At 47.0% G+C, this 27,766-nt stretch overlaps 1 protein-coding gene across 5 annotated transcripts in view; it reads left to right on the top strand.

The window, feature by feature from the left end:
* The window catches only part of LOC147114478 (anion exchange protein 2-like), a 410,117-nt gene that overhangs the window by 174,000 nt on the left and 208,351 nt on the right, over window positions 1-27,766 (top strand). For all 5 annotated transcript variants that reach the window (XM_085992182.1, XM_085992177.1, XM_085992179.1 and 2 more), the window contains one exon: window positions 13,459-13,605. In XM_085992182.1, coding sequence (XP_085848308.1) covers window positions 13,561-13,605 — 45 coding nt within the window. In that variant the 5' untranslated portion in view covers window positions 13,459-13,560. The remainder of the gene's footprint in view (window positions 1-13,458; window positions 13,606-27,766) is intronic.

Here is a 27,766-nt window from a genome sequence, read left to right as displayed (position 1 = left end):
GCAGCCCCTTATTCTAAGACTATGCCCCCTAGTTCTAGTTTCACCCATCATCGGGAACATCCTCCCCGCATCCACCCGATCCAACCCCTTCACAATCTTATATGTTTCAATAAGACCGCCTCTCACTCTTCTGAACTCCAATGAGTAGAGTCCCAATCTACTCAACCTCTCCTCATATGTCCATCCCCTCATCCCTGGGATTAACCGAGTGAACCTTCTTTATACTGACTCGAGAGCAAGTATGTCCTTTCTTAAGTACGGACACCAAAACTGTACGCAGTATTCCAGATGCGGTCTCACCAATACCTTGTACAACTGAAGCAATACCTCCCTATTTTTATATTCTATCCCCCTAGCAATGAAAGCCAACATTCCATTGGCCTTAATCACTTGCTGCACCTGCATACTAACCTTTTGAGTTTCGTGCACCAGGACCCCCAGATCCCTTTGTACTTCAGTACTTTCCAGTTTCTTGCCATTAAGATAATAACTTGCTCTACGATTTTTCCTGCCAAAGTGCATAACCTCACACTTTCCAGTATTGTATTCCATCTGCCAAATCTCTGCCCACTTACTTAGCCTGTCTATGTCCCCTTGCAGGTTTTTTATGTCCTCCTCACTCACTACTTTCCCTCCCATCTTAGTATCATCTGCAAACTTTGATATGTTACACTCGGTCCCCTCCTCCAAATCGTTAATATAGATTGTAAAGAGTTGGGGACCCAGCACTGACCCCTGTGGAACACCACTAGTTACTGATTGCCAGTCTGAGAATGAACCATTTATCCCAACTCTCTGCCTTCTGTTAGATAGCCAATCCTCTATCCATGCCAGAATATTACCCCCAATCCCGTGATTTTTTATCTTAAGCAATAATCTTCTGTGTGGCACCTTGCCAAATGCCTTTTGGAAGTCTAAATACATTACGTCCACTGGTTCCCCTTTATCCACCCTATATGTTACTTCCTCAAAGAACTCCAAATTTGTCAAACATGACTTCCCCTTCATAAAACCATGCTGACTTTGTCCTATTAAATTATGATTATCCAAATGTCCTGTTACTGTCTCCTTAATAATGGACTCCAATATTTTACCTACCACAGATGTTAGGCTAACCGGTCTATAGTTTCCAGCCTTCTGTCTACTGCCCTTTTTAAATAAGGGTGTTACATTAGCAGTTTTCCAGTCTGCCGGGACCTTTGCTGAGTCCAGGGAGTTTTGGAAAATTATTACCAATGCATCCACAATCCCTACCGCCACTTCCCTCAAGACCCTAGGATGTAAACCATCAGGTCCAGGTGATTTATCCGCCTTGAGTCCCATTATTTTACCGAGTACCACTTCCTTAGTGATTTTGATCATGTTTAGCTCCTCCCCCCCTATAGCCCCCTGTTTGTCCAGTGTTGGGATATTCTTAGTGTCTTCTACTGTAAAGACTGATACAAAATATTCATTCAGTGTTTTTGCCATCTCCATATTTCCCACCATTAATTTCCCGGTCTCATCCTCTAAGGGACCAACATTTACTTTAGCCACCCTTTTTCTTTTTATATAACTATAAAAACTCTTACTATCTGTTTTTATATTTTTTGCTAATTTACTTTCATAATCTATCTTCCCTTTCTTAATCAATCTTTTTGTTATTTTTTGCTGTCTTTTAAAGTTTTCCCAATCCTCTATCCTCCCACTAGATTTGGCTACCTTATATGCCCTTGTTTTTAGTCGAATACCATCCTTAATTTCTTTACTTAGCCACGGATGGCTGTCTTTTCTTTTACACCCTTTTCTTCTCAGTGGAATATATATTTTTTGGAAGTTGTAAAATAACTCCTTAAATGTACACCACTGATCATGTATCGTCTTACCCTTTAATCTATTTCCCCAATCCACTCTACTCAATTCCGCTCTCATACCTTCATAGTCTCCTTTATTCAAGCTTAGCACGCTTGTTTGAGATCCAACCTTCTCACCCTCTAATTGAATATGGAATTCAACCATGTTATGGTCACTCATTCCAAGGGGATCCTTTACTAGGACATTTTTAATTAATCCTGTTTCATTACACAGGACCAGATCTAAGGTTGCTTGTCCCCTGGTCGGTTCAGTTACATACTGCTCAAGAAACCCATCCCTAATACACTCAATGAACTCATCCTCAAGGCAGCCCTGCCCAATTTGATTTGTCCAATTAATATGATAGTTAAAATTCCCCATAATTATAGAGGTTCCCTTATTACAAGCCTCAACTATTTCCTGATTGATACACCGTCCAACAGAGTTGCCACTGTTCGGAGGCCTATAGACTACGCCCACTGGTGTTTTTTTCCCCTTATTATTCCCTACCTCCACCCAAACTGTTTCATTATCCTGATCTTTTGACCCAATATCATTTCTCTGTATTACAGTGATTCCTTCCTTTATTAACATAGCCACCCCACCTCCCCTTCCTTCCTGCCTGTCCTTCCTGATCGTTAAATAACCTGGTATGTTTAATTCCCAGGCATTGTCACCCTGCAGCCATGTTTCTGTAATGGCCACAAGATCATACCCATATGTAGTTATTTGTGCCATTAACTCGTCTATTTTGTTACGAATGCTACATGCATTCAGATAGAGATAGAGAAATATGTTTTGTGACACTTAGTTCCTGCTTTTGCCCTTTTTATTACTTTACCTTTTACTCCATACCTTCTGCCCCTTCCTGACACGCTCTGGTTTTCAATTTCCCCACTGCTACCTAAGTGGCAGCACGGTGGCATAGTGGTTAGCACTGTTGCCTCACAGCGCCAGGGACCCGGGTTTGAATCCGGCCTCGGGCGACTGTCTGTGTGGAGTTTGCACATTCTCCCCGTGTTTGCGTGGGTTTACTCCGGGTGCTCCGGTTTCCTCCCACAGTCCAAAGATGTGCAGGTTAGGTTGATTGGCTATGATAAATTGACCTTTAGTGTTAGGGGGATTAAATACGTGGGGTTACAGGGATAGGGTGGGATATGTGTTGGTGTAGGGGTTACGGGGATCGGGTGGGATATGTGTCGGTGCAGACTCGATGGGCCGAAATGGCCTCTATCTGCACTGTGGGGTTTCTGTTTCTGTTTCTATGACCTTCTCTGTTGTCATTTTTATTATTTGCTCTCTAGGAACCTCCCCCCCACTAGTTAGTTTAAAGCCCTCTCTACAGCCCTAGCTATATGATCCGCCAGGACTCTAGTCCCAGCACTGGCCAAGTGAAGCCCATCCCAACGGAACAGCTCCCTCCTGCCCCAGTACTGGTGCCAGTGTCCCAGGAAGCAAAACACATTTCTCCCATACCAGTCTTTGAGCCACGCATTTAACTCTCTAATTTTATTTGTCCTAGCCAAATTCGCTCATGGCTCAGGTAATAATCCAGAGATTATTACCCTTGTGGTTCTGCTTTTTAATTTGGCCCCTAGCTGCTCAAACTCCCTCAGCAGAACCTCCTTCCTTGTCCTATCTATGTCGTTGGTACCAACATGGACCACGACAACTGGATCCTCCCCCTCCCACTCCAAGTTTCTCTCCAGTCCAGAGGAGATGTCCTTAACCCTGGCACCGGGCAGGCAACACAGCCTTCGGGACTCTCGCTCTCGGCTGCAAAGAACTCTATCTATCCCCCTAACGATACTATCCCCTACCACTACAACATTTCTTTTAACTCCCCCCCACTTGAATGGCCCCCTGCTCCACGGTGCTGTGGCCAGGTTGCTCATCCTCCCCGCAGTACCTGTTCCCAACCTCACAGGGAGTAAGAGCCTCGAACTTGTTGGACAAGTGCAAGGGCTGCGGCTCCTCCAACACTACCTCCTGGATCCCCGTACCTGCCTCTCTTCTAGTCACACCATCCTGACCCTGGCCACGGACTACATCGGAATTAATTAATCTAATTGGTGTGAATACCTCGTGATACACAGAGTCCAGGTAACTCTCCCCCTCCCTGATGTGTCTCAGTGTTTGAAGCTCGGACTCCAGCTCTTCAACACGGAGCCGGAATTCCTCGAGCAGCCAACACTTACTGCAAATGTGATCACCGTGAGCATCAGTGGTGTCCACCAGCTCCCACATATTGCAGCAGCAACACATCACCTGATCTCCCATTCTATGTAATTAATTAAATTTATTAATATTATTCTTAAATACCCTCTGCCCCGATTCTAGATGGTGAATATCACACCTTAGAAACTATGGCCTAGAAATTCACTTGGGCGCGGGCAGCTCGCTCGCGCCCAAAAGTTAGCGCTGGGCGGGGAGGCATTAGCGCACGCCGTATATTCGTCTTCTGCGCCCCAATTCGGAAGCGGGCGCTATAACAGGGTGTGCCCGCCTCCGTTTGGGGCGCTGCAACTGAATATCGGCGCGCTAGTTGCCGCAGCGCCACCCGATGCGGTGCGGCAGGCTGCGGTACTGCAGGCCTCCTCCTTCTCTTAAGGGGGAGGTGCCTGCAACGGCCGGAGCCCCGATCGCAAGTGCCGGCAAAAGAGCCCGGCACAACGGAGAAGTGCCGGGCTCCACGGAAACCAGCCGGCAATGCCGCGGGGCGGGGGGGGTGGTGGAGGAGGCCGGGGAAGGAGGTGCGGGCAGGCGGCCGCCGAAAAAGCGGCCGGCCGCACCTTCCGCTTTAAAGCGCCCCACTATGGCAGCAGGACGGCCCCGTTTTCTGGTCGCTGTTTGCGCCCGCTTCGGAGGAGGCGGCCGCAAATAAATATGGGGATCGGCGCGGTTTCGGGGCGTTACGGGCCACCGCGCACATCGATGACATCATCGGTCCCGGCGCAGCGCTAACGGCTACCGCCGCCAATACCGCTGCACTCAATTTCCGTGCTACCACCCCGCCGGCGCAAAAGACCTCTTTAGGCGCTAAGTGGGCGCAAGGCCCACTGAATTTCTAGGCCTATAAACCAAAGAGATTAAGCTTCAAAGGGAGAAATACTCACCAACCAATCACTTACCCGCTTTCTGGTGACGTCACACTTGGATTACTTTTGACCTCTCTCCTTCCCTCCGAGACTGGAGACTGGTACGCCTTACCTGGTCTCTGGGACTTTTATAGCCCCGCTCTGCCGCTCAGGATTCCCGCCGACGCTGTGAGGCCTTACCTGGTCTCTGGGGCTTTTATAGCCCCGCTCTGCCGCTCAGGTTTCCCGCCAACGCTGTGAGGCCTTACCTGGTCTCTGGGGCTTTTATAGCCCCGCTCTGCCGCTCAGGATTCCCGCCGACGCTGTGAGGCCTTACCTGGTCTCTGGGGCTTTTATAGCCCCGCTCTGCCGCTCAGGATTCCTGCCGACGCTGTGAGGCCTTACCTGGTCTCTGGGGCTTTTATAGCCCCGCTCTGCCGCTCAGGATTCCCGCCGACGCTGTGAGGCCTTACCTGGTCTCTGGGGCTTTTATAGCCCCGCTCTGCCGCTCAGGATTCCCGCCGACGCACTGAGGCCTTACCTGGTCTCTGGGGCTTTTATAGCCCCGCTCTACCGCTCAGGATTCCCGCTGACGCTTACTTAAAGCATTTAAACTTAAAATATTCAGATTCATTCTTGGGTTGTGGGCATCACTGGCAAGGCCAGCATTTGTTACTCATCCCCAGTTGCTCTTGGGAAGGTGGTGGTGGGCCGCCTTCTTGAACTGATGCTATGGTTACTGCCTGAAAGAATCCCTGTGGCAAGTCATTCCACGCTCAGAAGAACCGTCTGTGTAAAGATATTTCTTCTAACCTGTCTCCTCACTGTCTTAGACCCTCATCGCTGACACCACAACCAGAGGAAATATTCTTCCCTTATTCACTGTATCAAAACCCTGCACTATTAAAAAAAAAAAAATCCTCTATTAAATATCCTTGGGAATGGGTGTGGGGAGATGTGTCACCATTTTCAAAATAACTCCCAGCTGGTGGAAGGACACCTTCATAGGAATGAGGAGTTTCCTGATCGGAAAGGACAGAGTTGGGTGCCAGTAGTGAAATGAGTGAGCTCCTCTGCTTTTCAACCTTAATCCCTGATGACCAAGGTAGCAAGGGTTATTGAGTGGAAAGGCGAGTGAGTGCGAGTGTGCGAAGCTGAACAGGTATTACTGCTGTACGAGATATTGGGCCGGCCCATCTCAAGCAATCTGTGCAGATCTGAGCACTTACTCCCAGGTAGGTCGTTAACTGCTTTTCACAAGGCGTGGAGCCAAGTAACTAAGCTGATCCCAGGCATCCAGGTTATGAAGAAAGGTTCAGGAATTTGAGCTTGTTTGCTTTAACTTGGCCCATTTGAGGTTTTTGAGGTTATAAAACCAGATTGATGGGAGTCGCAGCAGCTGAAATGTTGAGTGTTGTGAAATATCCAGCAAGGCATGAGCTTAATAATTACAACTGCGGCAGAGACTGCTGTCAGCGCACAGCATGCCTGATGTTATGTGACAAACCAGAAGGTTAGCTGTCGGTGGGTGAGCCAAGAGAACTTGTTACTGGAATTCAGCAAAAAGAGAGGAGAGAAAGAGCAGAGCGCAAGTCGACCGAGGTATCCACACTAATTGCATTGAATTAGAAACATAGAATCTTGCAGCACAGAAATAATGTGGAAATTGCAGCACAGAAATAATGTGGAAATTGCAACACAGACCCTGGCCGCTCTCCCCCACCAGTCCGTGTTGGTGTTTATCCTCCACACGAGCAATATCCTAATCCGATGTACCCGCCCTGTTCCCAGATCCCTTTATCCCCCCTTTCCTTCACCCGCCTATCTCACCTGCTCTTCAATGTTGACCCCGGTCTCTGTCTCAATCACTGACTCCGGGAGTGAATTCCGCAGCCTCACAACCCTCGGTGGAGACGAGTTCCCCCTTCTGTTTTTAGGATGTGGCCATCGCTGGCAAGGCTGGCATCTATTGCCCTTCCCTAACAACTGAGTGGCTTACTGAGCCACTTCAGAGGGCAGTTAAGAGTCAACCACACTGGTGTGGGACTGGAGTCACATACAGGTCCATACCGGGTAAGGACGGCAGGTTTATGAAACAGTTGATTTTCTCCAACAGTCTGACAGCTTCATGGTCACTTTTACTGATGCCAACTTTTTATTTCATAATTTTTTTCAAAAAAACTTAATTGAAATTCTCTGATTCGCCTTGGTGGGCTTTGAACTCTCGTTCACTGGATTACTAGTCCAAGTAACATAACCAGTACACTACCTTACCCATGTTCAAAAAGTTTCTCTGCTCTCCGTCCCAAAGCTCGAGCATTTAATGGTATATCTATACACCCTCGTCCCAGACCCCTCGACCACTGGGCAGGGTCTGTTTGAGAGAGAGCAGGCTGATGGGAGCAATAGTGTTAGTCGACCGTGTGTCCGACACGTGCAGAGACCCCTAGCTGTGCTTATGAGCCACCAAATAATTGAATACAGTTTTCATGTGTGCACCCACTTACCCACAGCCAGAAACGGTAGGCACATGGGGGAGGGGGCAAAACATTTTCGGTTTGTCCTACAGACCAGAAGGGGCAGGGTTCACTTCCTCGTCTTTGCTCGGTTAGCTCGTCTACATAGGAGCAGGAGTCAGCCATTCAGCCCCTCGAGCCTGCTCCGCCATTCAATAAGATCATGGCTGATCATCTACCTCAGCTCCACTTTCCTGCCCGATCCCCATATCCCTTGATTCACTTAATATCCAAAAATCTATCGCTCTCTGTCTTGAATATACTCAACGACTGAGCCTCCACAGCCCTCTGGGGTGGAGAATTCCAAAGATTCACCACCCTCTGAGTGAAGAAATTCCTCCTCATCTCAGTCCTAAATGGCCGACCCCTTATTCTGAGACTGTGACCCCTGGTTCTAGACTCCCCAGCCAGGGGAAACATCCTCCCTGCATCTACCCTGTCAAGCCCTGTAAGAATTTTGTATGTTTCAATGAGATCATCTCTCATTCTTCTAAACTCTAGAGAATATAGGCCTAGTCTACTCAATTGACTCCCAGCCTTAACAGCTTTTTAGGGAAGAGAGTTCCAGATTTCCACCACCCTTTGTGTGAAGAAGTGCTTCCTGACATCATCCCTGAATGGCCTGGCTCTGATTTTAAGATTATGCCCCCTTGTTTTGGACTCCCCCCACCAGAGGAAATAGTTTCTCTCGATCTATCCTCTCAAATCCTTTCATCATCTTAAACACCTCAGTTTGATCACCCCTTAATCTTCTAACCTGGAGGGAGTATAAGCCTCAACTGGTGGAGCGGTTAGCTGTGCAGCAATGGCCCACAGTGCCCTTGGGCTCAGGAGGAAGACTATGTCTGGGTTCCTACTCCAGATCATTGATGGGAAGTGTGCACGTGTGTGCTTATGTGAATATGGCATGATAGGATTGCTCTGATTGGCCCCCAACCTCCCCATTCAAATAGTCTGCCAGCAGTGATCACCTCCACTCACACACGAGAATTGCATTCGTGATAACACAATCATATCCAAGTCTGATTTATGGCCATTTTAGGGAACGCACAGTACCCCCATCTTGCTTTGATTCTCGTCACCCTTTAATTGACAGTTTATGATTTTTAGCATAGTTAGTCGAGTTCCCGTAGCATTGCATACCGAAAATCAAGGCCGAGTGCTGGTGAAGTAAGGTTGCGTGGAGTAATTAGACTGGGCCCGCAGATCTAACTCAATCCCCATTTTAAAATCATATACTCGGTTCTTGTGTTCATATACTTTGATTTAAATTATTTACAGTTAAAAGATAGTTACTGCAGTAGAAAGTGATTTCAGTAAGGGTGATCGAGCAATGGAAGCATTATGGGTGGAGTTAAGGAACAGCAAAGGATGAAAGACTCTGGAACATGGGAACAGGGGGAGGCCGTTCAGCCCCTCGAGCCTGTTCTGCCATTCAATTAGATCATGGCTGATCTGTATCTTAACTCCATCTACCTGCATTGGTTCCGTAACCTTTAATACCCTTACTCAATAAAAATCTATCAATCTCAGTTTTGAAATTTTCAATTGACCCTCAGCCTCAACAGTTTTTTGGGGGAGAGAGTTCCAGATTTCCACCACCCTTTGTGTGAAGAAGTGCTTCCTGACATCATCCCTGAACGGCCTGGCTCTAATTTTAAGATTATGCCCCCTTGTTCTGGACTCCCCCCAACAGAGGAAATAGTTTCCCTCTCTCTACCCCATCGAATCCTTTAATCATCTTAAACACCTCAGTTAGATCACCCCTTAATCTCTTAAAAGCCTAGTCTACAACTCTGGTGAGAGTTGTCTGCAGCCTTCCTGACAGTAGTGAAAAACGGAGATCAGAGATGCAAAGTGGTTATAATGGGTGATTTTAATTTTCACACCGACTCGGAGATGCAGTACAGCTCAAGTAGTAAAGGCACTTAATTTCTAGAATGCATTCAGGACAGTTTTCTGGAATATTATGTTTTAGAACCGATAAGGGAACAGGGATTTAGTGATAAATCCAGGGACATAGACACATTAAGTGAGTGGGCAAATCTGTGGCAGAGGGAGTTCAATGTGGGGAAGTACTGAAGTCATCCACTTTGGATCTGAACATAAGAACATAAGAAATAGGAGCAGGAGTAGGCCATTCGGCCCCTCCAGCCTGCTCCACCATTCAATAAGATCACGGCTGATCTTCTACCTCATCTCCACTTTCCTGCACTATCCCCATATCCCTTGATTCCCTTAATATCCAAAAATCTATCGATCTCTGTCTTGAATATACTCAACGAGTGAGCCTCCACAGCCCTCTGGGGTAGAGAATTCCAAAGATTCACCACCCTCTGAGTGAAGAAATTTCTCCTCATCTCAGTCCTAAATGGCCGACCCCTTATTCTGAGACTGTGACCCCTGGTTCTAGACTCCCCAGCCAGGGGAAACATCCTCCCTGCATCTACCCTGTCAAGCCCTGTAAGAATTTTGTATGTTTCAATGAGATCACCTCTCATTCTTCTAAACGCTAGAGAATATAGGCCTAGTCTACTCAATCTCTCCTCATAGGACAATCCCCCATCCCAGGAACCAGTCTGGTGAACCTTCGTTGCACTCCCTCTATGGCAAGTATATCCTTCCTTAGGTAAGGAGACCAAAACTGTACACAATACTCCAGGTGTGGTCTCACCAGGGCCCTATATAATTGCAGTAAGACGTCTTTACTCTTATACTCAAATCCTCTTGTAATAAAGGCCAACATACCATTTGCTTTCCTAATTGCTTGCTGTACCTGCATGTTAACTTTCAGTGATTCGTGTACAAGGACACCCAGGTCCCTCTGAACACCAACATTTCCCAATCTCTCACCATTTAAAATATACTCTGATTTTATATTTTACCTACCAAAGTGAATAACTTCACAATTCTCCACATTATAGTCTATCTGCCATGTTCTTGCCCACTCACTTCGTCTGTCTATATCCCCATGAAGCCTCCTTGCATCCTCCTCACAACTTACATTCCCACCCAGCTTTTGTATAATCAACAAACTTGGATATATTTCATTTGGTCCCCTCATCCAAATCATTGATGTAGATTGTGAATAGCTGAGGCCCAAGCACTGATCCTTGCAGTACCCCACTAGTTACAGCCTGCCACCCCGAAAATGACCCGTTTATTCCTACTCTCTGTTTTCTGTCCGTTAACCAATCCTCAATCCATGCCAGTATATTACCCTCAATCCCATGAGCCCTAATTTTGTTTGATAACCTCTTGTGTGGCACCTTATCGAATGCCTTCTGAAAATCCAAATACACCACATCCACTGGTTTCCCCTTATCTATTCTGCTAGTTACAACCTCAAAAAGCAGATTTGTCAAACACGATTTCCCTTTCATAAATCCGTGTTGACTCTGCCCAATCCTATTATTATTTTCTAAGTGCCCTGTTACCACGTCCTTAATAATAGATTCTAGCATTTTCCCTACATCTGATGTCAGGCTCGCTGATCTATAGTTCCCCGTTTTCTCTCTCCCTCCTTTATTAAATAGTGGGGTTACATTTACTACCTTCCAATCCGCAGGAACCGTTCTAGAATCTACGGAATTTTGGAAAATGACAACCAATGCATCCACTATCTCTATCAAAACCTTCAGGTCCAGGGGATGTATCGGCTTTCAGTCCCATTAATTTCTCCAGTACTGTATTATTTTCTTATAGTTCCTCATTCTCGCTAGACCCTTGTTTCTCCACTATTTCCGGGAAGTTTTTGCGTCTTCTTCCGTGAAGACAGACACAAAGTATTAGTTTAATTTCTCTGCCGTTTCCTTATTCCCCATTCTAATTTCTCCTGTCTCAGCCTGTAAGGGACCCACATTTACTGAGAAAGACAAATCGGAATATCTTCTTACTGGTGAGAGACTAGGAACTGCGGGGGAACAAAGGGCTTTAGGTGTCGTGTATGCAGTGGACATTTTTAGTGTGGAAGCAAGTCATCCTCGGTTCCGAGGGACTGCCTAAGAAGAAGGAGGAGGACAGGTACACAATAAATCAAAAAGGCTAATGGAATGTTGGCCTTTATCGCAAGAGGCTTGAATACAAAGTTATGATTCAGTTGTACAGAGCCTTGGTCAGACCTCATCTGGAGTCACTGCATTCAGTTCTGGGCACCGCACCTCAGGAAGAACATATTGGCCTTGGAGAGGGTGCAGTGCAGATTCACCAGAATGATACCCGGGCGTAGAGGGTTAAATTATGAGGACAGCTTGCATAAATTTGGCTTGTATTCCCTTAAGTTTAGAAGATTGAGGGGTGGTGCATTCGAGATAGTTGAAATGATTAAGGAATTTGATCGGGTAGGTAGAGAGAAACTATTTCCCCTGGTGGGGGGAGTCCAGAACAAGGGGGCATGATCTTAAAATTTAGGAGTGAAATCAGGAAGCATTTTTTCCATACAAAGTGTAGTGGAAATCTGGAACTCTCTCCCCAAAAGGCTGTGGATGGGCGGTGCTGGGTCGGGGGACGGGGTGGTGTCAATTTACGCTTTCAAGACTGAGATCAATTGATTTTTGTTGGGTATCGAGGGATATGAAGCAAAGGCCGGTAAATGGAGTTGAGGTTTTTCACATGGTGATGTGTGATATGAGGAAAGCAGCCATGGCCTAATAGAATGGTGGACCAGGCTCGATGGGCTGAATGGCCTACTCAATTTCAATTTCAATTTTATTGGTCACATAACTAAATACAAGAAGTGTAATCTAGTCAGTGAAATGCTTTTTTCTTGACAAGCCGAGAGCACCAAGCAGCAAGAACACTGAGCTGCCTGGTACGCACGGAGCTCGCAAGGACGGCAGCCATCTTCATCGGCGCCATCACAAAAAAACACATACCGACATATACACGCATACATACTTTAAATATAAATAAAGCAGACATAAAATAAATAAAAGACATAAAAAGACAGCACATAAAATGAACAAGCAATAATGTAAAAAAAGTAATTTCTACAGTAATTACATTGATATTTCTACCCAGGCTTCTAGAATAATCTCTGGTTACAGGGTGGCCGCACTGGGAGAGCATCGTGAAGAACTCACAACTTATAATTAAATAAATTTAATTAATAAATTAATAAAATTAAAATAAATAAAGTGCCCCCTCAGTCTTTCTCGATGTTTCCATCTTGGTCTCTCTCGATGTTTCCCCTCTCTCTCGATGTTTCCTCTGTCTTTCTCGATGTTTCCTCTCAGTTTTTCTCGATGGTTCCCCTCGGTTTCTTCCACACACCTGGCCTGCATATTACCCCTGGCTGTCCAACTTGGCGTCCTGGCAACCGGGTTCCGCTCCAGCTGTCTCTCCAGCTCTCGCTCCTTCAAACTGTCTCTCCAGCTCTCGCTCCTTCAAACTGTCTCTCCAGCTCTCGACCTTCAAACTGTCTCTCCAGCTCACGACCTTCAAACTGTCCTCTCTCCAGCTCTCGACCTTCAAACTGTCCTCTCTCCAGCTCTCGACCTTCAAACTGTCTCTCCAGCTCACGACCTTCAAACTGTCTCTCCAGCTCTCGACCTTCAAACTGTCTCTCCAGCTCTCGACCTTCAAACTGTCTCTCCAGCTCTCGACCTTCAAACTGTCTCTCCAGCTCTCGACCTTCAAACTGTCTCTCCAACTCTCAACCTTCAAACTGTCATTCCAGCTCTCGACCTTCAAACTGTCTCTCCAGCTCTCGCTCCTTCAAACTGTCTCTCCAGCTCTCGACCTTCAAAACTCCTGTTCCTAACTAACATAACTTACAACAACTTGGGAAGCAGAGCAGTGGAGCTGGTTGGAGCAAAGGGGTTTCAGCAGTACAGGCTGAGGAGCTGGGAGACGAAAAACCGAGGCACCTGCAGCACCACCTAAGGCAGGCGGGTGTCATTACAGCGTGACGAGTTTACATAGGCCGTTTCCAGTATAAATGTGGACATACGAAATTATAATGGGAAACGTTGATACAGATGTGTGACATGAGGAAGTGATGGACTTTGTTTCTCTTGAATCTCGTTTTCTAGGTTATGCTGTCCCAAAGACATTCACTGAATTTGCGTGAGAAGGAAAAAGGTTAAAAAGAGACGTCTTTAGATACGTCCTCATTGCTACGTCGAGTTGGCGCGATGGACTCGCCGGATTTGCCAGAGATTCACATCGTTGTTCAGGGTGTAAGTATCCACAACCCTTCTTCCAGTATAACCGGCTGATGTACATTCCCCTGGGAACTGATAATTTGGGAAAATGTTTGAGAGGAGAAGGGGCGAGTTACATTAACTCCAAAGGAGAATGAGATAATGGCCCAGAAATTGCTGGAAAAACAATGTTGAATTAACTGTGCTCACCATTATTAGTTTGTGAAATACCCAGCAATTTGCGGCGAGGAGAAGATACGTCATAATTTCTGAAGCTCCACAAATTGCTGGACAGTTTGTGCTGTGAGCCTCGTCAAAACCGGAATAATTGCAACTTTGCGCGAGCCTCCCGTTGAAATTCATTGCGTGTCATGAGGTTTCTGGATTTATGGGTTAGTGCGAATAAATCTCACCGCAGCCATTTAGGGCTGGTAATTCATGACGTGATTTACGGTCCTGACATGAGATTCAACCTTGGAGACCCAGAAAGGGAACAATTGAATCTGTGGCATCTCACTCCAGGAGGTAGAGTATTGTTCCAAGAGGTTTATCAAGCTTTTTAAAAATCTGTCTTGGCATTATCTTTGTTCCAGTCTTGCCATCCACACTCCTGTTAGTGTTGGAAGGCAACCATTTTCAGGATGCAAAGCTCTTTTGACACACAGAAATGCAAATTAGATAGATTTTACCTACAGTGTACAGCACAGAAACAGGCCAGTCAGCCCATAGAAACATAGAAGATAGGAGCAGGAGTAGGCCATTCGGCCCCTCGAGCCTGCTCCGCCATTCAATGAGATCATGGCTGATCATCCAAATTCAGTACCCTGTCCCTGCCTTCTCCCCATATCCCTTGATCCCTTTAGCCTCAAGAAATATATCCAACTCCTTCTTGAATATATTTAATGAATTGGCCTCAACTGCCTTGTGTGGCAGAGAATTCCACAGGTTCACCACTCTCTGGGTGAAGAAATTCTTCCTCATCTCTGTCCTAAATGGCTTACACCTTATCCTTAGACTGTGACCCCTGGTTCTGGACTCCCCCGCCATCGGGAACATCCTTCCTGCATCTAGTCTGTCTAGTCCTGTTAGAATTTTATAAGTTTCAATGAGATCCCCTCTCATTCTTCTAAACTCCAGCGAATATAAGCCCAATCGACCCAATCTCTCTTCATATGTCATTCCTGCCATCGCAACTCCCTCCATGGCAAGAACATCCTTCCTCAGATAAGGTGACCAAAACTGCACACAATACTCAAGGTGTGGTCTCACCAAGGCCCTGTACAACTGCAGCAAGACATCCTTGCTCCTGTACTTGAATCCTCACGCTACGAAGACCAACATACCATTTGCCTTCTTAACCGCCTGCTGCACCTGCATGCTTACCTTCAGCGACTGGTACACAAGGACACCCAGGTCTCGTTGCACTTCCCCTTCTCCCAATCTATTGCCATTCAGATAATCTGCCTTCCTGTTTTTGACACCAAAGTGGATAACCTCGCATTTATCCACGTTATATTGCATCTGCCACGCTTCTGCCCAATCACCCAACCTGTCCAAATCATACTGGAGTTTCTCGGCATCCTCCTCACAGCACACACGCCCACCCAGCTTTGTGTCGTCTGCAAACTTGGAGATACTACATCTAGTTCTCTTGTCTAGATCATCATTAATATATATTGTGAATAGCTGTGGTCCAAGGACCGATCCCTGCGGTACTCCACTAGTCACTGCCTGTCACTCGGAAAAAGACCCGTTTATTCTAACTCTTTGCTTTCTGTCTGCCAACCAGTTCTCTATCCAAGTCAATATCTTGCCCCCAATCCCATGTGCCTTAACTTTACACGCTAATCTCTTATGCAGGACCTTATCGAAAGCCTTTTGAAAGTCCAAATACACCACATCCACTGGTTCTCCCTTATTTATTTTTCCAATTACATCCTCAAAAATTTCCAGTAAATTAATCAAGCACGATTTACCTTTTGTAAATCCATGTTGACTTTGTCCGATCCTGTCACTGTTTTCCAAGTGCTCTGCTATTACATCTTTGAAAATGGACTCTAGCATTTTCCCCACTACCGATGTCAGGCTTACCTCTGTAATTCCCCGATTTCTCTCTACCACCTTTTTTGAATAGTGGGGTAACATTAGCTACCCTCCAATCCATGAGTACTGTTCCAGATTCCATCGAATGTTGGAAGATGACCAGCAATGCATCTACTATTTCTAGGGCCACTTCCTTAAGTACCCTAGGATGTAGATTATCAGGCCCTGGGGATTTATCGGCCTTCAATCCCGTCAATTTCCCTAACACCATTTCCCTACAAATACTGATTTCTTTCAGTTCCTCCCTTTCATCAGACCCTATGTTCCCCGACACCTCTGGGAGGTTATTTGTGTCCTCCTTTGTGAAGACAGATCCAAAATAAGTATTTAATTGATCTGCCATTTCTTTGTTCCCCATTATAAATTCCCCTGATTCTGACTGCAAGGGACCTACGCTTGACTTCACCAATCTTTTTCTCTTCACATATCTATAAAAGCTTTTACAGTCAGTTTTTATGTTCCCTCCAAGCTTACTCTCATATTCTATTTTCCCCATCTTATTTAATCCCTTTGTCCTCCTTTGTTCAATCCTAAACTGCTCCCAATCCTCAGGTTTACTGCTTTTTCTGGCCAATTTATATGTCCTCTCCTTGGACCTTGTGCTATCCCTAATTTCCCTTGTTAGCCACGGTTGAGTCACTTTTTTTGTTTTATTTTTATGCCAAACTGGGATGAACACATTCTGTAGTTCATCCATGCGGTCTTTGAATGTTTGCCATTGCCTATCCACCGTCAACCCTTAGAGTGACATTCCCAAATCAATCCTACCCAACTCGCGCCTCACACCATCGTAGTTTCCTTTATTTAAATTTAGGACCCTAGTCTCTGAGTCAACTACTTCATTCTCCATCTTAATGAAGAATTCTATCATATTATGATCGCTCCGACCCAAGGGGCCTCGGACAACAGGATTGCTAATTAATCCTTTCTCATTACATAATACCCAGTCTAAGATAGCCTGATCTCTGGTTGGTTCCTCGACATATTCGTCCAGGAAACCATACCGTAAACACTCCAGGAATTCCTCCTCCACAGTATTGTTACTAGTTTGGTTAGCCCAATCTATATGTAGATTAAAGTCACCCATGATGACTGCTGTGCCCTTTTTGCACGCTTCTCTAATTTCCCTTTTAATGCCACCCCCAACCTCTGCATTACTGTTTGGAGGTCTATATACCACTCCCACTAAAGTTTTCTGCCCCTTGGTATTTCTCAGTTCTACCCATACAGATTCCACATCATCAAAGCTAATATCCTTCCTTACTATTGTGTTAATCTCCTCTTTAACCAGCAATGCTACCCCACCTCCTTTTCCTTTTTGCCTGTCTTTCCTGAATATTGAATACCCCTGGATGTTGAATTCCCAGCCTTGGTCACCCTGGAGCCATGTCTCCGTAATCCCAATTATATCATATCGGTTTACATCTATTTGCGCAGCTAATTCATCCACCTTATTACGAATGCTCCTCGCATTAAGACACAAAGCCTTCAGGCTTGTTTTTTTAACATTCTTAGACCTTTTAGAATTATTATTTACTGCGGCCATGTTTGATTTAAACCCTTGATTTCTCTGACTGCCACTTTTGCTTTTCTCCTTCCTGTCTTTTGCTTCTATCCTTGCTTCCCTTTCCTCTGTCTCCCTGCACAGGTTCCCAACCCCCTGCCATTTTAGTTTAAACCCTCCCCAACAGCACTAGCAAACAGTCCCCCTAGGACATCGGTCCCGGCCCTGCCCAGGTGCAAACTGTCCGGTTTGAACTAGTCCCACCTCCCCCAGAACCGGTTCCAGTGTCCCAGGAATTTGAATCCTTCCCCCTTGCACCATTCCTCTAGCCACGTATTCATCTGAAATATCCTTCCATTTCTACTCTGACTAGCACGTGGCACTGGTCGCAATCCAGAGATTAATACCTTTGAGGTCCTATTTTTTAATTTACCTCCTAACTCCCCATATTCGGCTTTTAGGACCTCATCCCGTTTTTTCCCTTATTCGTTGATACCTATATGCACCATGACAACTGGCTGTTCACCCTCCCCCTCCAGAATGCCCTGCAGCTGCCCCGAGACATCCTTGACCCTTGCACCAGGGAGGCAACATACCATCCTGGAGTCTCGTTTGCGGCCGCAGAAACGCCTATCTATTCCCCTTAAAATAGAATCCCCTATCACTATAGCTCTCCCGCTCTTTTTCCTCCCGTCCTGTGCAGCAGGACCACTCATGGTGCCAGGAAGTTGACTGCTGCTGCCTTCCCCCAATAAGCCATCTCCCTCAACAATATCCAAAGTGGTATATCTGTTTGAAAGGGGGATGGCCACAGGGGACCCCTGCACTACCTGCCTGCGCCTACTACTCTGCCTGGTGGTCACCCATTCCCTTCCTGCCTGTGCAGCCTTTACCTGTGGTGTGACCAACTCCCTAAACGTGCTATCCACGATGTCCTCAGCATCGCAAATGCTCCAGTATGTATCCATTCGCAGCTCCAGCGCCGCATTGCAGTCTGTCAGTAGCTGCAGCTGGATACACCTCCCGCAAACATGGTCGTCAGGGACACAGGAAGTGTCCCTGATTGCCCACATAGTGCAGTAAGAGCATGCCACGGGACCGAGCTGTGCTGCCATGACTTACCCTTTAATTAATTCAAATTAAATTAAATCCAATCAATACCGCTAATTACACTACAATTAAATGATATACTCAAGGGCCCTTGTTTACTACCACTCCCCGCTACACAACAGCGACCCTAGAAACTTTAAACCACAAAAATTAAGTTTGGAAAAAAGCAAAAAAGAGAGAAATACTCACCAACCAATCACTTGCCTGCTTTCTGGTGCTGTCACACTTCGATGACTTTTTACTTCTTGCTGCTGCCGCCGGTGTGTCTGGGCCGCTCTCGCTCTCCCCGCTCCTTAACTCCTCGGCCTCCGCGCTCATTCTCCACCCAGGGCCGCTCTCGCTCTCCCCGCTCCTTAACTCCTCGGCCTCCGCGCTCATTCTCCACCCAGGGCCGCTCTCGCTCTCCCCGCTCTATAACTCCTCGGCCTCCGCGCTCAGTCTCCAGCCAGGGCTGCTCTCGCTGCTGCCGCCGGTGTGTCTGGGCCGCTCTCGCTCTCCCCGCTCTATAACTCCTCGGTCTCCGCGCTCAGTCTGCACCCAGGGCTGCTCTCGCTGCTGCCGCCGGTGTGTCTGGGCCGCTCTCGCTCTCCCCACTCCTTAATTCCTCGGTCTCCGCGATCAGTCTCCAGCCAGGGCTGCTCTCGCTGCTGCCGCCGGTGTGTCTGGGCCGCTCTCCCTCTCCCCGTTCTAGAACTCCTCGGTCTCCGTGCTCAGTCTCCACCCAGGGCCGCTCTCGCTGCTGCTGCCTGTGTTTCTGCTCCACACGAGCCTCCTCCCACCCCTCTTCATCTCAACCTATCAGCATAACCTTTTATTCCTTTCTCCCTCATGTACTTATCCAGCTTCCCCCTAAATGCATCTGTGCTATTCGCCTAAGCCACTCCCTGTGGTAGCAAGTTCCACATTCTCACCACTCTCTGGGTAAAGAAGTTTCTCCTGAATTCCCTGTTCGATTTATTAGTGATTATCTTATATTTATGGCCTCTAGTTTTGGTCTCCCCCCACAAGTGGAAACATCTCTACGTCTACCCTATTAAACCCTTTCATAATTTGAGAGACCTCTATCAGGTCACCCCTCAGTCTTAGCATCATAGAATCAAAGTCACACATCATCTAGCGGGTTTGGGAGGAATCGGACAAATGCTGGGGCTCTTTGATAGCGAGAGCCCCAGCTTGTTCAGTCTTTTCTGATCGGTATAACCTCTCAGTTCTGGTATTATTCTTGTAAATCTTGTCAGAGGTGCTGTCTTTCGGATAAGACATTAAACTGAGGCCCCGTCTGCCCTCTCGGGTGGATGTAAAAGGTCCCACGGGGCACTCTCGAACAAGAACAGGGGAGTTTCCTTTCAGAAAAATAATTTTGGGACACAGTATATGAGCAAGGTGACTTTGGACCTCATGTCTGGGTCTGTTGTAGACTAATTGATAGAGATTGATTGCTGTGAGTAGTCAACAACTCCATTATCGATGTATCATGCGACTGCCAGGATGGTAGAAGGTGGACTAGCAATTCCTATGAATGCAGTTGCATTGTTCATGTTCGTGATGGTTCTATACTAAATGTTTCAAGAATGTTTGTACATTTCACACACCTACCCTGCCATTCACTCATTAACCTCTCAAGGACCAATACAACAATTCCCAAACACAACTGGGTTACAATGTCCTCTTCTTCTGTTTGTTCTTTCTAATTCTTTTCTTACTTTTCCGTTCTGTCTTTTGCTCTCTCTTAACCCACTCTCTTTTTTCCCTCTCTTTACTTCGCTTTCTGTATCTAACTTGCATCTAATTCACCCAATTTCCTTCACCGTCATTTGCTCTGAACATAAGGACATAAGAAATAGGAGCAGGAGTCGGCCATTCGGCCCTTTAAGCCTGCTCTGCTATTTAATGAGATCATGGCTGATCTTCTGCCTCAATTCCATTCACCGGCCCTATCGCCATATCCCTTGATGCCCTTACTAGTCAGAAATCTGTCGACTTCTGTTTTGAATATACCCAATGACTGAGCCTCCACAGCCCTCTGGGGTAGAGAATTCCAAAGATTCACCACCCTCTGTGTGAAGACATTTCTTCTCATCTCAGTCCTGAAGGGCCTACCCTTTATCCTGAGGCTGTGGCCCCTGGTTCTAGACTCCCCAGCCAAGGGAAACATTCTCCCAGCATCCACCCTATCAAGCCCTGTAATAATTTTGTATGCTTCAATAAGATCCCCTTTCATTCTTCTGAATTCAAGAGAATACAAGCCCAGTTTACTCAATCTCTTATATGACAGTCCCGCCATCCCAGGAATCAATCTCGTGAACCTTTGTTGCACTCCCTCTATGGCAAGTATATCCTTCCTTAGGTAAGGAGACCAAAATTGTACACAGTACTCCAGGTGTGGTCTCACCAATGCCCTATATAATTGGAGTAAGACTTCTTTACTCCTGTACTCAAATCCTCTTGTAATGAAGGCCAGCATACCGTTTGCCTTCCTAATGGCTTGCTGCACCTGCACATTCACTTTCAGTGACTCATGCACAAGGACACCCAGGTCCCTTTGAGCATCTGCATTCCCCAATCTTTCACCATTTAGGAAATACTCTGCCTTTCTGTTTTTTCTACCAAAGTGGATAACTTCACATTTATCCACATTATATTCCATCTGCCATATTCTCGCCCACTCACTGAGCCTGTTGAGATCCCCTTGAAGCCTCTTCACATCCTCTTCGCAACTGACACTGCCACCTAGCTTTGTGTCATCAGCAAATTTTGAAATGTTACATTTAGTCCCCTCATCCAAATCATTGATATAGATTGTGAATAGCTGGGGCCCAAGCACCAACCCTTGCGGTACCCCACTAGTCACAGCCTGCCATCCTGAAAAAGGCCCGTTTATCCCTACTCTTTGTTTTCTGTCTGTTAACCAATTCTCAATCCATGCTAGTATATTACCCCCAATTCCATGTGCCCTAATTTTGTTCACCAACCTCTTGTGTGGGACCTTATCGAATGCCTTCTGAAAATCCAAATACACCACATCTACCGGTTCCCCTTTGTCTACTCCACTAGTTACATGCTCAAAGAACTGCAATAGGTTTGTCAAACAGGATTTCCCTTTCATAAATCCATGTTCACTCTGCCCAATCTTACTATTAGTTTCCAAGTGCCCAGTTATTGCATCCTTTATAATAGATTCCAGCATTTTCCCAACTACTAATGTGAGGCAAACAGGTCTGTAGTTCCCCGTTTTTTCTCTCCCTCCTTTCTTAAATAGCGGGGTTACATTTGCTATCCTCCAATCTGCAGGAACCATTCCAGAATCTATAGAATTTTGGAAGATGACAACCAATGCGTCCGCTATCCCAATGGCCACCTCTTTCAAAGGTCATCCGGTCCTTGAGATTTATTGACTTTTAGTCCCATTAATTTTGCTAGTACTGTTTGCTTACTAATAATAATTTCTTTAAGTTCCTCATTCTCGTCACACCCTTGGTTTTCTTGTATTTCTGGGAGGTTTTTTGTGTCTTCCTCTGTGAAGACAGAAACAAAGTATTTATTTAATTTCTCGGCCATTTCCTCATTCCCCATTATAAATTCTCCTGTCTCTGACTGTAAAGGACCTACATTTACCTTCGCCAGTCTTTTCCTTTTCACATACCTATAGAAGCTTTTACAATCCGTTTTTATATTTTTCGCTAGTTTGTGCTCATATTCCATTTTCTCTTTCTTTATCAATTTCTTGGTCCCCCTTTGCTGATTTCTAAAAAGATCCCAATCCTCAGGCTGACCGCTTTTTCTGGCAACTTTATAAGCTTCCTCCTTTGACTTAATACTAGCTTTAATTTCTTTTGTTAGCCATGGATGGATCACTTTTCCTTTTGTTTTTTTTTGCCCTGCTTCTTTCTCTATCCTTTACTTTCATTGGTTAGGATGATAGACCATTGGACCTGACGTCCGTGAGGTCCCAGATGCCCTGTTGACCTTGCTGCACTGTTACTAATTCGCATTTAGGGCAGAAGTCCAGCGCGATCTGAAGGGTACAGTCAAGTTCTTGCCGCGTGTCGCTCCTCCAGCGTTTTCTGGCCCATTGACCCCACTCCAACAGAGATCTGGTCTTTTTTGGGGAGACGGGAGAAAGCAGCATGTCTGTAGTTTACCTTTGTTCCGCTGGAGTGAGCCAGCGAGGAAGTCACAAAACAAATTTTGAACCGTTTCAGAGATTGGGAGCCGTTTCTCCCCCAGCGTGATTGCTGCTGCTTCTGGTCGGTTAGCACCTCGACCTCCAGCTTGACGGAAGATTTGTCGCTATGTTCCGGTTGTGCCCGCCATCACCTCCTTGTGGGGGAGGGGAAGCCTCCTGATTGGCTGAGAATTTTTAAACCAGTTTGCAGCCTTATCCCACAGTATAACCACTGATGGCCTCCCACCTTCCACCCTCCATAAACTTGAGCTCCTCTGAAACTCTGCTGCCCCGTGTCCTAACTCACACCCAGTCCTGTTCACCCATCTTCCCTGTGCTCACTGCCCCGTGTCCTAACTCACACCAAGTCCTGTTCACCCATCTTCCCTGTGCTCACTGCCCCGTGTCCTAACTCGCACCAAGTCCTGTTCACCCATCTTCCCTGTGCTCACTGCCCCGTGTCCTAACTCACACCAAGTCCTGTTCACCCATCTTCCCTGTGCTCACTGCCCCGTGTCCTAACTCACACCAAGTCCTGTTCACCCATCTTCCCTGTGCTCGCTGCCCCGTGTCCTAACTCGCACCAAGTCCTGTTCACCCATCTTCCCTGTGCTCGCTGCCTCGTGTCCTAACTCGCACCAAGTCCTGTTCACCCATCTTCCCTGTGCTCACTGCCCCGTGTCCTAACTCACACCCAGTCCCGTTCACCCATCACCCCCTGTGCTCACTGCCCCGTGTCCTAACTCACACCCAGTTCCGTTCACCCATCACCCCCTGTGCTCACTGCCCCGTGTCCTAACTCACACCCAGTCCCGTTCACCCATCACCCCCTGTGCTCACTGCCCCATGTCCTAACTCACACCCAGTCCCGTTCACCCATCACCCCTGTGCTCACTGCCCCGTGTCCTAACTCACACCCAGTCCCGTTCACCCATCACCCCCTGTGCTCACTGCCCCGTGTCCTAACTCACACCCAGTCCCGTTCACCCATCACCCACTGTGCTCACTGCCCCGTGTCCTAACTCACACCCAGTCCCGTTCACCCATCACCCCCTGTGCTCACTGCCCCGTGTCCTAACTCACACCCAGTCCCGTTCACCCATCACCCACTGTGCTCACTGCCCCGTGTCCTAACTCACACCCAGTCCCGTTCACCCATCACCCCCTGTGCTCACTGCCCCGTGTCCTAACTCACACCCAGTCCCGTTCACCCATCACGCCCTGTGCTCACTGCCCCGCGTCCTAACTCACACCCAGTCCCGTTCACCCATCACCCCTGTGCTCACTGCCCCGTGTCCTAACTCACACCCAGTCCCGTTCACCCATCACCCCCTGTGCTCACTGCCCCGTGTCCTAACTCACACCCAGTCCCGTTCACCCATCACCCCCTGTGCTCACTGCCCCGTGTCCTAACTCACACCCAGTCCCGTTCACCCATCACCCCCTGTGCTCACTGCTCCGTGTCCTAACTCACACCCAGTCCCGTTCACCCATCACCCACTGTGCTCACTGCCCCGTGTCCTAACTCACACCCAGTCCCGTTCACCCATCACCCCCTGTGCTCACTGCCCCGTGTCCTAACTCACACCCAGTCCCGTTCACCCATCACCCACTGTGCTCACTGCCCCGTGTCCTAACTCACACCCAGTCCCGTTCACCCATCACCCCCTGTGCTCACTGCCCCGTGTCCTAACTCACACCCAGTCCCACTCACCCATCACCCCCTGTGCTCACTGCCCCGTGTCCTAACTCACACCCAGTCCCGTTCACCCATCACCCCCTGTGCTCACTGCCCCGTGTCCTAACTCACACCCAGTCCCGTTCACCCATCACCCCCTGTGCTCACTGCCCCGTGTCCTAACTCACACCCAGTCCCGTTCACCCATCACCCACTGTGCTCACTGCCCCGTGTCCTAACTCACACCCAGTCCCGTTCACCCATCTTCCCTGTGCTCGCTGCCCCGTGTCCTAACTCACACCCAGTCCCGTTCACCCATCACCCCCTGTGCTCACTGCCCCGTGTCCTAACTCACACCCAGTCCCGTTCACCCATCTTCCCTGTGCTCGCTGAGCTACATTGGCTCCTGGTCCGGCAATGCCTCAGATTTACAATTCACGTCCTTGTTTTCAAATCCCTCTTTGTTCTTTCCCTTCCCTATCCCTGTAATTCCCCTACAGCCCTCCGAGATCTCTGAACCCCATCGAATATGGCCTCTTGCACATCCCTGATTTACATCGCCCCATCATTGGTGGCCGTGCCTTCAGCTGCCGAGGCTTTAAGCTCTGGAATTCCCTCCTTTAAATCTCTCCGTCTCTCTACCTCTCTCTCCTCCGTTAAGACGCTCCTTAAAACCTGCCTCTTTGACCAAGCTTTTAGTCACCTGTCCTAATATCTCTTGATGTGACTTGGTGTTGTATCTTGACTGATAACGCTCCTGTGAAGCGCCTTGGGATGTTTTACTGCATTAAAGGCACTATATAAACGCAAGTTGTTGACTTATGTAAATGGGACGTTATGAGCTAATTTAAAGGAGTCTTAAATATATGATCGAAATGTGCGAGCAGGTTGAGGCAGAATGGAGTTGAATTTTATGGGCAGGAATGCTAGTGCAATGGATTAAAGCAACACCTGAAATATTAAACCATTACCAAATCTATGTCTCACATCAGCTCTGTAAACTTAAGATACCTTTGCAGAAAACTTTGTGATTTTTGTTGGGTAAGGGTATCAAGAGTCAGGCGCGCAAATGGAGTTGAGGTACAGATCAGCCACGATCTAATTGAATGGTGGAACAGGCTCGAGAAGCTGGATAGACTCCTCCTGTTCCTATGTTCCTAAGTGTTATACAGTTGTCAGCATGGAGAGGGAAGCTCCTTGTTAAGATAAGAGGGAGTGACGGCCTTGGATTTACTAAGCCTCCTTGAATGGCTGACTGTGATAACAGTAAACTTTTGATGGCAGATTCTTTGGAAAACAGTTTCTTTCAGCATCTCTCTTTTTGATACATTTGTGAAGCTTTTGCATTTTATACGATTATTAAATGCTCACACATTTCCATTCATTTCCTGTACAGTTTTACAGTATTAAGAGCTTGAGCAGGCAGCCAATGCCCCTTATATGATTTTCACTGCGTTTCACTTGGTGTCAGCTGTGGCTCAGTTAGTAGCCCTCTGGTGTCTGAGTCAGAAGGTTGTGAGTTCTGTCTCACTCCAGACTCTAGGCTGACACTCCAGGGCAGTACTGAGGGAGAAACACTAACCTCATCGCAATGACTTGTCCCTCAACCAACAGCACCAGAAGCAGCTTAACTTGCTTCGCCAACCGTGGCTCAGTGCGTAGCTCTCTCGCCCGAGTCAGAAGGTTGTGGGTTCAATTCAATTTCAATTTCAATTTTATTGGTCACATAACTAAATACAAGAAGTGTAATCTAGTCAGTGAAATGCTTTTTTCTTGAGGAGCTGAGAGCACCAAGCAGCAAGAACACTGAGCTGCCTGGTACGCACGGAGCTCGCAAGGACGGCAGCCATCTTCATCGGCGCCATCACAAAAAAACACATACCGACATATACACGCATACATACTTTAAATATAAATAAAGCAGACATAAAATAAATAAAAGACATAAAAAGACAGCACATAAAATGAACAAGCAATAATGTAAAAAAAGTAATTTCTACAGTAATTACATTGATATTTCTACCCAGGCTTCTAGAATAATCTCTGGTTACAGGGTGGCCGCACTGGGAGAGCATCGTGAGGAACTCACAACTTATAATTAAATAAATTTAATTAATTAATTAATTAATAAAATTAAATAAATAAAGTGCCCCCTCAGTCTTTCTCGATGTTTCCATCTTGGTCTCTCTCAATGTTTCCCCTCTCTCTCTCTCGATGTTTCCTCTGTCTTTCTCGATGTTTCCTCTCAGTTTTTCTCGATGGTTCCCCTCGGTTTCTTCCACACACCTGGCCTGCACATTACCCCTGGCTGTCCAACTTGGCATCCTGGTAACCGGGTTCCGCTCCAGCTCTCGACCTTCAAACTGTCTCTCCAGCTCTCGACCTTCAAACTGTCTCTCCAGCTCTCGACCTTCAAACTGTCTCTCCAGCTCTCGACCTTCAAACTGTCCTCTCTCCAGCTCTCGAACTTCAAACTGTCCTCTCTCCAGCTCTCGACCTTCAAACTGTCTCTCCAGCTCTCGACCTTCAAACTGTCTCTCCAGCTCTCGTCCTTCAAACTGTCTCTCCAGCTCTCGACCTTCAAACTGTCTCTCCAGCTCTCGACCTTCAAACTGTCTCTCCAGCTCTCGACCTGCAAACTGTCCTCTCTCCAGCTCTCGACCTTCAAACTGTCTCTCCAGCTCTCGACCTTCAAACTGTCTCTCCAGCTCTCAACCTTCAAACTGTCTCTCCAGCTCTCGACCTTCAAACTGTCCTCTCTCCAGCTCTCGACCTTCAAACTGTCTCTCCAGCTCTCGACCTTCAAACTGTCACTCCAGCTCTCGACCTTCAAACTGTCTCTCCAGCTCTCGACCTTCAAACTGTCACTCCAGCTCTCGACCTTCAAACTGTCCTCTCTCCAGCTCTCGTCCTTCAAACTGTCCACTTCAGGTCCCACTCCAGAGACTTGAGCACAAAAATCTAGGCTGGCACTCCAGTGCAGTACTGAGGGAGTGCTGCACTGTCGGAGGTGCCGACTTTTGGTTGAGATGTTAAACCGCGGCCCCATCTGCTCTCTCAGATGGCACTATTCGAAGATGATCAGGGGAGTTCTCCCTGGTGTCCTGGACAATATTTATCCCTCATTCGACATCACTAAAAACAGATTAACTGATCATTATCACATTGCTGTTTGTGAGAGCTTGCTGTGCGCAAATTGGCTGCCATGTTTCCTACATTACAAAAGTGACTACATTTCAAAAGTACTTTATTGGCTCTGAAGCAGTCCTGGGCTATAGGAGGCTTAGGAACAGGAGTAGGCCATTCAGCCCCTCGAGCCTGTTCTGCCATTCAATGAGATCATGGCTGATCTGTGACCTGACTCCATATACCCGCCTTTGGCCCATATCCCTTAATACCTTTGGTTAACAAAAAGCTATCAATCTCAGATTTAAAATTAACAATTGATCTAGCATCAATTGCCGTTTACAGAAGAGAGTTCCAAACTTCTACCACTCCTTGTGTGTAGAAGTGTTTCCTAATTTCACTGTTGAAAGGTCTGGCTCTAATTTTTAGACTATGCCCCCTAGTCCTAGAATCCCCAATAGGTGGAAATAGTTTCTCTCTATCTACCCTATCTGTTCCCCTTAATATCCTG

This window comes from Somniosus microcephalus, chromosome 7, assembly GCF_052327205.1.
Source record: "Somniosus microcephalus isolate GS21.2 chromosome 7, FLI_Smic_1.0, whole genome shotgun sequence".
NCBI classification, from domain to species: domain Eukaryota; kingdom Metazoa; phylum Chordata; class Chondrichthyes; order Squaliformes; family Somniosidae; genus Somniosus; species Somniosus microcephalus.
Note: the sequence above shows the minus strand (reverse complement) of the source record. Positions and strands in the feature narration are given on the sequence as shown.